At 40.8% G+C, this 12,999-nt stretch overlaps 1 protein-coding gene across 4 annotated transcripts; it reads left to right on the forward strand.

The window, feature by feature from the left end:
* The first annotated feature begins 1,447 nt into the window (after positions 1-1,447).
* LOC114485313 (kelch-like protein 24) lies at positions 1,448-12,628 on the forward strand. 4 transcript variants are annotated; one of them, XM_055083411.1, is made up of 5 exons: positions 1,448-1,523; positions 6,065-6,196; positions 7,628-7,670; positions 10,829-10,901; positions 11,628-12,628. In XM_055083411.1, the coding sequence occupies exon 5, from the start codon at positions 11,689-11,691 to the stop codon at positions 12,610-12,612; it is 924 nt and encodes a 307-aa protein (XP_054939386.1). In that variant the 5' UTR covers positions 1,448-1,523; positions 6,065-6,196; positions 7,628-7,670; positions 10,829-10,901; positions 11,628-11,688; the 3' UTR covers positions 12,613-12,628. The 4 variants fall into 4 exon arrangements, with proteins under 4 accessions (XP_054939386.1, XP_028342329.1, XP_028342330.1 ...); XM_055083410.1 differs by lacking the exons at positions 1,448-1,523; positions 10,829-10,901 and adding exons at positions 1,544-1,584; positions 3,935-4,098; XM_028486528.2 differs by lacking the exon at positions 10,829-10,901.
* Positions 12,629-12,999: the final 371 nt, after the last annotated feature.

The raw sequence follows: 12,999 nt of genomic DNA on the forward strand, positions 1-12,999 counted from the left end.
TGGGCTTCCCTTGTGGCGCAGTGGTTGAGAGTCCGCCTGCCGATGCAGGGGATACGAGTTCGTGCCCTGGTCCTGGAGGATCCCACATGCCGCGGAGCGGCTGGGCCCGTGAGACGTGGCCGCTGAGCCTGCGCGTCCGGAGCCTGTGCTCCGCGACGGGAGAGACCACAACAGTGAGAGGCCCGCATACCGAAAAAAAATAAATAATGTGTCAATCCCAGCCTCAACACTTAATAACTGAGTGACGAGGGCCAAATCTTTATCCCCTATGTGGCTTAGTTTCTTCACCTGTAAAATGGGATTATAACACTATCTTGCTGGGTCATTATGAAAATTAAAGGATATACGTAAAGTGCCTATCACTCTGTCTGGAGCTTAGCAGAAACTCAATAAATGGTAGGTATTTTCATTTTTAATAACAGATGGAAAAGAGAACTAAAAAGCCTGTTTAAAAGGCCTGGACACAAGCCTTCTATATTATATACACCTCTGGTCACTGGAACACATCCTCTTATTTAATAAAAGCATGACTGTATTCATAAATTATGGAAGAGAGAGAAGTTATAATTTTGATATCAGAAACCAAAAACTAGTTAAATGTTTCAAAATCTGGAGGTGTACTCAAACTTGAAAAAAATATTTGCAGAAACAAAAAGATAAAAAAATGTATTTTGGTGTATATATGTCAGTCCCAATCTCCCAATTCATCATGCCCTCACCCCTGCCGCTTCCCCCCACTTGGTGTCCATACGTTTGTTCTCTACATCTGTGTCTCCATTTCATATACACTAATATGTATAAAATGGATAACTAATAAGAAAATGCTGTATAAAATAAATAAATAAAATTAAATTTTAAAATATAATACTGTCTTTTGGGGAATCAGAAAACAGGGATTTGTGAAAACTTTGTCTGATTTGCATGTACTTTTAAAATAGAAAGTTAACCCAGGATGATACAGGTGACAGTAATAGATTTACAGTGAAATTTAGTTTCCCTGCGCTGTCTAGCTACTAGGGTTGTAGTCCCTTTCACCTCTCAGATCCTCAGATTTCCCGATTCTATACCAAGGGGTCAAATTAAAAGGTCTCTAAGCTTGGTCCCAAACTCTAGGGTTCTGAGAATTCTTGATTATGCGCTTTTGCCTAGGGACGTGGCAATAAACATCCGACTGAGGTTTCCCACTAGGCTCCTAACACGGATGCAGTTCCTTAACCTATCTCTACCTAAAACTGTTTCCGAGTCAGTAGCCCTTGGATTGGATCTCAAGTCCCACGTCCGACACCCGCCCCATAGCGGGAAATCCAAGCTGCCGGGGCGGCCACCCCCGACCCCCGGAATAGGAACTACATCTCCCAGGGTCCCCCGGGGCGGGGGGCGCCCACTGGGATTGGCCAGAGTTGCGTGACGCTCAGTGTTTTGGCCCGGGCGGTCACATGTTTCCTTTGTTGTGAGCTGCGGAGCGACTGGTGGCTCGAGGAGACGCCGGCGCAGGAGACAGCGCTGCGCCGCCGGAAGCTAAGGTACGGCGGGGGCCGCCACTGCTTACCACTGCTGCTGGCCGCTTCCAGCCTTCGCTGAGAGGTACCCGGGGATGACACCTCCGGGACCGGCCGAAAGGCCAGGAACCGGCCAGAGCCGGGGGCGGAGGGGTGGCCGAGGTCATGACCACGGGGATGTCTGCAGGAGGGAAGCCTGCGGCGGTCGGCCTCTCCGAGCCAGAGGAGGGGTCCGAGGAGAGACTGCGGGTGGGGCTGCAGGGCCCCTGTTTGGGGCGAGGGGTCTCCGGGGCTCCCGTGGGGGTTGTCAGCCCCGGTTCCGCAACCACACTCTGAAAGGAAGGGTACCCCCAACTCCTGGCACTACCGCCCCGGAACCGCGGCGCTGCTGGCGCACCCGCCGGGGGCGGGTTGGGAGGGGCATGGCCCCCGGGGCGGGGGGTAGCAGGTGCGGGTCACCCTGGGGGACGGGGAGCAGCTGGCGGACAGGGCTGGGGAGAGGGGTCCCGCATTTTGCTGATGGGCTTCGAACGGAGCGCCGCTCTTTTTTAATCGAAGGTAACGCTGAGAATGCGAAGGTCTGAAATCAAACCTTCCCGCTTGGTGGGGGCGACAGTTTGATCCTAACGGGGAGGACTGACGGGTCAAGTTGGGTCCCAGGGCTGCAGGCTAGAGAATCCCCATTAAAGCAGTTGCGAAATGTGCTCGGCGCCGTCACCTGACCGTTACCCCCGCCCCCACCGCCCGCGAGCCTTTGTTTACCACCGCTCGCCTGGGGGCCCGAATGGTCCCTGGAAAGAAGGTCCCCCGGAAGCGGGCGCGGGCGGGGGAGCGGGCGTTCCGCCGGCGGAGTCCCCGCCTAATCTCTCCTCCTTCCCACCACTCCGGGCCTCGGTTTCTTAATTTAGTTCCTAATGGCCCCGCCCCCAGGTTCTGGACCCTCGGGGCAAAGACTGTTAACGCGGCAGGGATTGGGGCCCTGCGGGTGCTTTCGGGCGGAACAACTGGGCGAGTTCCGAGTGTTTATTGGCGGGTGTCTTGTCGCGAGGTAGACTTGCCCAGGCAGTTTTTCCCCGCCCCCTTGAAGGTGATCTGGAGGACACGCGGGAGCGCGCGCTCGCCTCTTGTGCAGCTGCGACTAGAGCGGAGCCTCTGGCGGTGCGCGCTGCCGAGCCGGGGGACTCGGGAGCGAGACCCAGCTGACCCGCTATCCTTTGGTGGCCGCCGCGGCTTCTGCCTGAGCCTGTAGGCAGTTCTGGGGCCTGCGGAGGACCAGAAAATTATCCCTCTTTAACTCCTGTCGCCCTGTCTACCCAGATGGTGGGAAGAAAGCCCTCAGGCGAATTAGTTCTTGTCTGTTCTGTAAACAGGGTTTAAATAGCTAAATAAGGACCGTAAAGTCACATTTTAGAGTGCCTCACAGTCACCCCTGAGGCAGCGACCTTTCGCAGTTAATGTTAGTGGATTTTAATGATTAATCACTTGCTCTCATGAACAGCTTTTTAAAAATCGTGTCTTAGTATTTGCAGCTACAGACTGTTTATGTCCACCGGCGAGGTTGGTTTTTGTTTAAGTATGTAAAATAGATGAAAAATCTGCTTGCCGTCGACTAAGATGTAAAATCAGAATTCTGTTTTTAAAAAAATAACTTGAGGATATCCTCCCCCTCGCCCCCCCAAAAAAGTTAAGATTCTTCTATACCCCGGTTTAGATTAGTTGTTTCCTTGTTTAGGGGATTATAGCTCACTCTTCTATTATGACAGTAATGAAATCTACAAGAACAATCATTTTAGCCACAGTGTGTTGAAGATGCGGTTTTCCTAATCTGTGATTTAATAGGGAACTTGGGTTTTATCAGATTTTATTTTCCTATAAATCTGTAGGAATTCACCCAAGACGGTGCATTTCTGTAGGAGGTAGACTGAGCGCCCCGAGTGAAGCAGGAATTGACTATGAACAGTTCTCATTGTATGCATTCTTAATTTATTTTTAAAATTCAAGTTGGGATGATTGTGCCAGAAGGAGCAGCTTATGTGATCCTGAACTGCCTCATCTCTTGTGCATTGAAGGCATTTAACATTTCTAAATAAGTACAAGTTGCAAACCTCTAACCTTTGTAAAAAATAAAACCACCACTCATAAGCCTGCTTATCCAGACAAAGCCTGTGACTTAGTCTCTAAACAGGAAGAAAAATAATATTGAGTTGGAGTTTACTATCAGCTTTAATTTAAACTTTCTTGGCTTTTGTCCAAGTTGCTAAAACCTTAATGCTTTTTCAGAAAACTTTTAGTTTCTTTGTTTTTCTGCCATTTTATTAAAACCCAAAGGTCAAGCCTGTGAAAAACAAATACTATTCATTAAATGAGGGACTGCAGTTATTTTTGTATATACTCCTTTTTTTTTTTTTTAATACTTATTTATTTGGCTGCACCAGGTCTTAGTTGCAGCATGTGGGATCTAGTTTCCTGACCAGGGATCGAACTGTGGCCCCCGGCATTGAGAGCGCAGAGTCTTAACCACTGGACCACCAGAGAAGTCCCTGTGTATACTTTTTTCTTACCTAGGAATTTGGGACATCCTTTTCCAATAAATATTTAGGTATGGACTGTATAAAAAATGTAAATAAAATATCCTAGTATATCGTCATAAGTATATGAAATATATAAGCATATATATTTTGTATGATTCTATTTCTGTTGTGATTGAAACAAAGAGTATGTGGCCACTTGACAACTGTTGACATTTTAAAACCCTTATTTCTCCTATTAAAAACAGTAGCTAAACTAGCTTTTTTAAATTAAAGTTTGTCACTCTGCCTGAATTCATCACCCAGGGGCTACAATTTTTCAGCAGTTGGCACATCTTAAAGTCTACTAAATTGATATCTAAAAGTCATTAGGCTTTGCTCTTTACTCAGTGCTTTCTAAGACTTACTTCTGTAAATAATTTGTGTCACCACTAAGGTAAATAAAAATCACTGACTTAAAAGTGCTTTTATCCATAGAGAGGTCACGTAAAATATTGGATCTCAAACTTGTTCAAGTGGCAGAGTACTGGGTGATGTCCTTGAAGATTTAATTAATTCTAATAAGAGAACCAAAAACAATTTTTAAAAAAAATTTATTTATTTTGTTTATTTTTAGTTTTGGCGGCATTGGGTCTTTGTTGCTGCGCGCGAGCTTTCTCTAGTTGTCGCGAACGGGGGCTACTCTTCATTGCAGTGCTCAGGCTTCTCATTGCGGTGGCTTTTCTTGTTGTGGACCACAGGTTCTAGGTGTGTGGGCTTCAGTAGTTGTGGCACGTGGGCTTCCATAGTTGTGGCTCGCGGGCTCTAGAGTACAGGCCTAGTAGTTGTGGCACATGGGCTTAGTTGCTCTGCGGCATGTGGGATCTTTCCGGACCAGGGCTCGAACCCGTGTCCCCTGCATTGGCAGGCGGATTCTTAACCACTGCATCACCAGGGAAGCCCCCAAAAACAATTTCGCTAAAAGAAAACATAACTGTATATCTATAGTTCTTAAGATTTTAAAATAAAACAATGCATTAGATATCTTCTAGCAAGATAAAAGCAAGGACATTAAGTTTACATGTCAAGTAGATTCAATAGGACAGCTTTATATCAAGTGTGATGTCTGATGATTAACAATTTTTTTTTCTTCCTTTGGGGGTTGGGGAATATTAGTAGCCAAAAGTTTTAAAGCAAGGGAGAGAAACAGTGAATGGAGAAGTTCAATTTTTTTATTCTGTGATTTGGGAGAAGACAGTATTCTTTTTTCAGTTACAGAAGCATAATTGTTTAGTCTTGACACATTGTTTAAGAACTCCTAAATTTTTCATCATCAGATACCTCTTATTTCTCTTTCTCTTATTAATCAAAGTAATAATGTATTGACTATTTCAGGTTCATGTAAACAAGGAATAATCACTTGCTATAATTCTAGACAAAGAAATTTAAGGGTTTTTTTGGTTTCTGATATCTTATGGTAAGTATGTTATTGGTGGTTTCATTAAGAAAATTAGAAATGTTGAAAATAACAGCTTGAAGACTGGACTTTAAGTGTTGCATTTGTAAAATTTGGTTCAGGAACCACTACTTCAAGAGTAAAGGTTTAAATTGAAGAGTATAAATCTACAACTTTTAAAAAGTGGTCATTAAATAGAATGGTTCAAATAAGTTAGCATTTGAGAAAATGTGAAAAAAACTGCTTGGTTTCAGATAGTTCCATGTTAAATATAATTTCCTAGTTATTTTTAAATAATGGATTTACTATGTTACAGTGTTCTGACTTTCCTTCTGTTGAGTTACTGTATATCTTTAAAGATAAAACTCTTATTCTTTAGTAATTTTGCTGTTTCTGCTCTGTTGTTCTTCACTCAAAGTTCAATTTGAGAAAATGGAGTAGTGTGGAGCGTAGCATGTAGCAATTCATTACTGCAAGTTGCAGGGACCATGTTAGTCAAAATGTTGTTGGTTTCCTTTGCCATCTGGTGTTTATTAGTCTTTGTAAGCCCCTCACTAATCCATGCTATCTTAAGGCTAATAGTAACTTGTTTTTTTGTATAGGGGTCCTGCATTCTAAAGGAAAAAATAAGCCTGATTGCAGTTCTGCACTCTAAAATCAATTCTGATACTATATAACGCCTTTGGACTTCGTTCACTGACCTCCTCTGTCCCTAGCCCTTACTGGTTAGGTTGGTAAGTATTACCTAAAAACCCTGCAGAAAATGCCCAGGTGAATTGCCTTGCCCTTCTACTCCTTAAGGTATAATTCTAGACTAGATCAGTCATGGGAGAATCTATTCCCATTTGCACTCTAGCAGAGAAACAATTTGTGTTTTCTGCTAGAGAAACACTGAGAATTTGAATCTATTTTAGTATCAATATTTGAGTTCTTATTTGATTCTAATCTTAGCCAACCCCACAGCATCTAAAATTGGATCTGAATCCAATATTCACCACCCCAGTGGCAGACAGGGGGTAGGCTGTCTAGAATTGTTTCTTGAATTGACTTGAATCCCTACATTGGCTCAGGATCTTATTGGCTTATTGGGGGAAAAACTTACTTAGCTAGGACTAACAATCCTCTAATTTGATCAAGTTGAAATATTCTTTACCAAGGTATACACAAGTTAGATTGACTTCTGCAAATAAGGAAACAAGCAAGATAACATTCACTTCACAATCAAACAATAATCAGGGTATAGAGATGTGTGTTTGTGTATACATGTAGAAAAAAATCAGTAGTCCATATCTTGGTTTTTTGGATCCACTTTTGAATTTGCCTAAACTTGTTAAGAATTTATGAGTTCTATTTATAGATATCTAGGCCAGAAACCAGAATCACTTGTGCTTAAATACTGTTGGTATTCTGTGTACAGTTCAAGGTTCCAGTATTCTCTCTCTCTTAAGCATTCCTCTCTTCCCCTTCCAACAACAACAACAAAAAATTGTGCTGAATTGGTTGGTTTCTGCAGGTACTAAAGTCTATAAGGATCAAAAAAGCAGAAGAAATATGCATTTATATACTAAAAGATTTAAGATAATTACTTGATAAGCATGGTGATTCTATATGGATAATCTAGATAACTAAGAATTAAAAACTGAAATGCTTTTTCCTGAATTACCCAGAACACTTGAGATTTTGTCATTGCTTTCATAGTTATATAAAATATATAATGACTAAACTGTTTGCTTTGGGTAGTATTGATAGACCAACTCAGAATTATTTAATGACGCCAAACTCAGATGAAACATTAGTTACCAGACATTCTTCAAATATCCAATGCAGAGTTATCATAGGATATGTTTCCTCATCTCAATTCCACCATTAGCTTGATGTTGATGTGAATATTTGTTTACTCATCTTTCACTCAAGAAATCTTACTGCAGGATAAAATTGTCAAGTAAGGAAGTTGATAAATAAGGAAACTATTTTAGATATAGCATAAAGTTATTAATTTGCTTTAAGGATTATTATTCAGGATTGGTTTTCCTATGCAGAAGTAAACTTCCAGTCACAAACTGAAATCTACTAAAACCTCCTTTCAGCATATTAGTAAATAATGCCAATTATGCATAAAGTGATTACGATCTGATTTATGTGTTGCTGTTTTCCATTTATTTTAGGGTGTGGAAAAACTGGGGCTTTGATCAAGCAAATGCTAAAAAGGTATTATATTTATAATGTTTATAAACTCACTAAGCATTGTTATTAGAAAATGTAAATCATTTTCCTTCAACCAGGGGTCACTTAGACCATCAGAGTAACAGAGAACAATTCTATCCTCAAGATCAGATAGGAAGGCAGCATCACAGACTTTTCTGTTACCAAATAAACTTTTTTTTTAAAATAAATTTATTTTTGGATGTGTTGGGTCTTTGTTGCTGCACGCGGGCTTTCTCTAGTTGAGAGCACAGGCTCAGTGGTTGTGGCTCACGGGCTTAGTTGCTCTGCGACATGAGGGATCTTCCGGACCAGGGCTCAAACCCATGTCCCCTGCATTGGCAGGTGGCTTCTTAACCACTGCGCCACCAGGGAAGCCCCCAAATAAACTGTTAACACACTCCTTTCTACTCCTTCCAAATATCCTCAGTCCCTATTCTACCGTTTCTCCAGTCCAAAAGACACTAAAATAAGTTATCTCCCTTCATTTTTCTGGGACATAGGCCAAAAACAGGTAATTTTTAAATCTACCTAGCAATCTGAAACTACGTCTACAACATTTATGAGTTCTGTAGTTGGAAATAAACTCTAGAGTTCTCTTAACCAGAAGAATCTTTCTCTTAAAAGTCTTTCTTTCAAGTGAGAGTGTAGCTCTGAGAATAAAGCTCCTGAAGGAAATGAGGGAGAGAAAGAAAAGGATACTACCTTTTCTAGACAAATTATGTGTCTTTGGCAGTCAGTCATTGAGAGTCCATCCACTAACTTATGTAGGTATTATTTTCAGTCATTATATTTCTTTGGAACAAACATTGTCCTCGTGTTTTGCCTACTTATTTGCTACTTTTTCCTGATGGGAATAATGATGCTTTGATATTTGCTAAATTTTTAGAAGAATTCAGTCTAATTTTAAAGTCTACTGAATTACATCTGGAAGCCCAAAGGATACACTCTGAAATGCATCTCATATTCCTAAGACACAATTGCGTAAATCATTTAGTCTGTCATCAATACAAAGAGTTTATATTTTGTGCTGTTGTGGACTAGTTCATGAAGGAGTTCTCAGAAAGTCCAGAGAAGGTGAGGCTGTCCAAAAAGCCACACAAAAGCTTCTTGGAAGGAAATAGCCCAGATCTATGAGATAGTCTCTTTTACATACAAAGCAGTAGACAAGTATCTTGTTGCTGTTGAATGCATTTAATACCAGGTGATTTTATAGCTGTTCTAATTCAGGATTTTCTGGTAAAGCAGTGGAAGACCTCTTGGCAGTCAACAATCAAAGAAAATAGCCATGAGAATTAAGGGGCAGAAAATAGCATAAAAAGACCTTTAACTCATAAAATTTTAATCAGCCTTATATTAATCCAACTCACTCAATATGCTATCCCCAAATTTATCAGATACAGATACAATAAGATACCAGATAACGAATACCAGATACAGTAAAAATTATTGGATACAGAAAGCAGAGTATCTTTTCATTTATGTTTTTTTACTTGTCCCTTTTAGGCAAAGGGAAATTCTTAGTACTTGCAGTATGTTACTTTGTTTTGCATTCTGAACACATTTTCATTTAAACTTTGAGAAAGCAAAAATGTATGGGGGCTTTCCTTGTGGCACAGTGGTTAAGAAGCCGCCTGCCAATGCAGGGGACACGGGTTCGAGCCCTGGTCCGGGAAGATCCCACATGCCACGGAGCAACTAAGCCCGTGTGCCACAACTACTGAGCCTGCACTCTAGAGCCCATGAGCCACAACTGCTGAGCCCACACACCACAACTACTGAAGCCCATGTGCCTAGAGCCTGTGCTTCTAAACAAGAGAAGCCACCACAATGAGAAGCCTGCACACTGCAACAAAGAGTAGCCCCCACTCACCGCGACTAGAGAAAGCCCGCACACAGCAATGAAGACCCAACGCAGCCAAAATTAAAAATAAATAAATTTATTTTTTTTAAAAATGTATGGAGGTAGAAGCCAATTACAAATACACTTTGGATCACATATCGGCTTACAGAGATGTCAAAAGAGAGTAGGAGTAGAAGAACCACCTTAAAAATCAAAATTTAAGAGAATTGATAGCTATAGTCCAGTGCCTCAATCCATCAGTTACCTATTCAGAGCCGTTTTTGAGGGAGATTTGAGGATGTTTCTTATCAGTGAAAGGGTGCAGGGCATAAATAACATACATTAAAAAAAATCTAGGGTTCCCTGGTGGCGCAGTGGTTGAGAGTCCGCCTGCCGATGCAGGGGACACGGGTTCGTGCCCCGGTCCGGGAGGATCCCACGTGCCGCGGAGTGGCTGGGCCCGTGAGCCATGGCCGCTGGGCCTGCTTGTCCGGAGCCTGTGCTCCGTGGCGGGAGAGGCCACAGCAGTGAGAGGCCCGCGTACCGCAAAAAAAAAAAAAAAAAAAAAATCTAAAAACCCAGTACTACATAATTATAGTGCAGATTTTGGGTAAAATAGAGGAAGACAGAAGATAAATAAATACTTATCATTTGACATACGTGCCTCCTTTTTTCTATGCCTAGATGCAGTGATACTTAAATTTTTCTATTTTCTTTGCGTATTTTAAAAAATATTTATTTATTTGGTTGTGGCAGGTGGGCTCCTTAGTTGTGGCATATGGGCTCCTTAGTTGTGACTCACCAGCTTCTTATTTGCAGCATGTGGGCTCCTTAGTTGCGGCATACATATGGGATCTAGTTCCCTGACCAGGGATCGAACCCGGGACCCCTGTATTGGGAGTGCAGAGTCTTATCCACTGCACCCCTCTTTGTATATGTTTTTTGTTTGTTTGTATGTTTATTGTGGTTTTTTCCTTTTCCAGCAGTAAAAACATTTATACATACATACATCTATGCTATAATATGTGCCTACGTAGTATACAGATAGCTACATAAGTCTCCCAGCTGCTTTAGATAAAAATTCTTAGAGACCTACCTAGAATGGGGAGAATCTGAGAAAAATTCTTATCAGATACTCCTAGTCCAGCTCTTAACTCTTGCTTCAATTTTTTTTTTAACATCTTTATTGGAGTATAATTGCTTTACAATGATGTGTTAGTTTCTGCTGTATGACAAAGTGAATCAGCTATACATATACATATATCCCCATATCTCCTCCCTCTTGTGTCTCCCTCCCACCCTCCCTATCCCACCCCTCTAGGTGGACACACAGCACCGAGCTGATCTCCCTGTGCTATGCGGCTGCTTCCCACTAGCTATCTATTTTACATTTGGTAGTGTATTTATATCCATTTGCATATGTTTTGATATCTGCTTTTTACTTACTATCTGGTTAATGCTTCTCCATGTCATTAAATAGTCTATGTAATTTTTAATGGCTTCAGGGACTGTGTGCCATCCTTAATATGTACTATGGTTTAACTAATCCCCTATTGTAGGGTACTTAGGTTGTTTTAAGTATTTTCTATTAATACAGCATTGAACACCTGTAGATAAATCTTTCCATATAATCCTGATTATTTCTTTAGGATAGATTGCTAGAAAGGGACTCACTGGTCAAACAACATACATATTTTTAAAGGCCATTGATAGATATAGCTGAATTCTTCTTAGCAGCACTATGTTAAAATAATAAACATTTATATTAGGGTTTTAATGTACTCAAGTTCTGTGTATTACAGCATTCTGACTTAACTCTACATTCAGTAACTGAAACCCAGTTGTGTAAAAGGGAAACAGAAGGTTATTAGTAATTCTCAACGTACATAGCATCCTTTCAACTGGGGGGGTTTAAGGAGTACTATTGCAAATTACCCCTAATGTTCTAATTGTATAAATTTTTATTTATCAGTTTTTATTAAAATGAGATATAGTGCTCTAAAGCCTGTATGAAATATATTAATTGTGTAATTTTATTGTAGTGTTTACATCAAAATGAAATGTCAGTTGAGTACTGAACTTTCTACATATTCAAATGGTTTAATTTTTTTTACTTTTAGCCACATAAGGAAGATCCTTAACAGTTATTTCTCAACAATTATATAGTCAACTGATGTAACAATGGTACTAATATTGGGACGAAGACTAAACAGAGAGGATCTCGGAGTGCGTGATTCACCAGCAACAAAGCGTAAAGTTTTTGAAATGGACCCTAAATCTCTGACAGGCCGTGAGTTTTTTGACTTCTCTTCAGGATCATCCCATGCTGAAAACATACTCCAGATATTTAATGAATTCCGAGATAGTCGTTTGTTCACAGATGTTATCATCTGTGTGGAAGGAAAAGAATTTCCTTGCCATAGAGCTGTTCTCTCAGCCTGTAGTAGCTACTTCAGAGCTATGTTTTGTAATGACCACAGGGAAAGCCGAGAAATGTTGGTTGAGATCAATGGTATTTTAGCTGAAGCTATGGAATGTTTTTTGCAGTATGTTTATACTGGAAAAGTGAAGATCACTACAGAGAATGTACAGTATCTCTTTGAAACATCAAGCCTTTTTCAGATTAGTGTTCTCCGTGATGCATGTGCCAAGTTCTTGGAGGAGCAACTTGATCCTTGCAATTGCTTAGGAATCCAGCGCTTTGCTGATACCCATTCCCTCAAAACACTCTTCACAAAATGCAAGAATTTTGCATTACAGACTTTTGAGGATGTGTCCCAGCATGAAGAATTTCTTGAGCTTGACAAAGATGAACTTATTGATTATATTTGTAGTGATGAACTTGTTATTGGCAAAGAGGAGATGGTTTTTGAAGCCGTCATGCGTTGGGTCTATCGTGCTGTTGATCTGAGAAGACCACTGTTACATGAGCTCCTGACACATGTGAGACTCCCTCTGTTGCATCCCAATTACTTTGTTCAAACAGTTGAGGTGGACCAACTGATCCAGAATTCTCCTGAGTGTTATCAGCTGTTGCATGAAGCAAGACGGTACCATATACTTGGGAATGAAATGATGTCCCCAAGGACAAGGCCACGCAGGTAAGAAGACTGTTTACATATTAACTACAACATAATTAACAAAAATTTTTGTTTTTAAAATATTTTAAAACTTCCTGAGTGTAATCTCAGTGTAGTCATTTATATGTATCATCTGCATGTTGCTTTATATAATTTGAGATTTGTTTTGGATTACAAATCATTAGAATTTCTCTCCCTGTGAAGACTAAATTCAACAATAGCATTTTTCGTTACTGTTATTCTGAGCTACGAGACGGCATCGCAGAAGGTCTTTGCAGCTATACATGTTTCAACATATTTCTTTAATTTCTCTTAACCTTTGTAGGGTACCAAATTTATTCCACTTTTTTTTTTTTTTTTTTTTTTTTTTTTGCGGTACGTGGGCCTCTCACTGTTGTAGCCTCTCCCGTCG

The sequence above is a fragment of the Physeter macrocephalus genome, unplaced genomic scaffold (genome assembly GCF_002837175.3).
Source record: "Physeter macrocephalus isolate SW-GA unplaced genomic scaffold, ASM283717v5 random_1517, whole genome shotgun sequence".
Classification (NCBI taxonomy): domain Eukaryota; kingdom Metazoa; phylum Chordata; class Mammalia; order Artiodactyla; family Physeteridae; genus Physeter; species Physeter macrocephalus.

What these genes read in the sequence shown, in the direction of transcription:
- LOC114485313 (XM_055083411.1), top strand. Translation starts at nt 11,689, where the DNA reads ATGGTACTAATATTGGGACGAAGACTAAACAGAGAGGATCTCGGAGTG.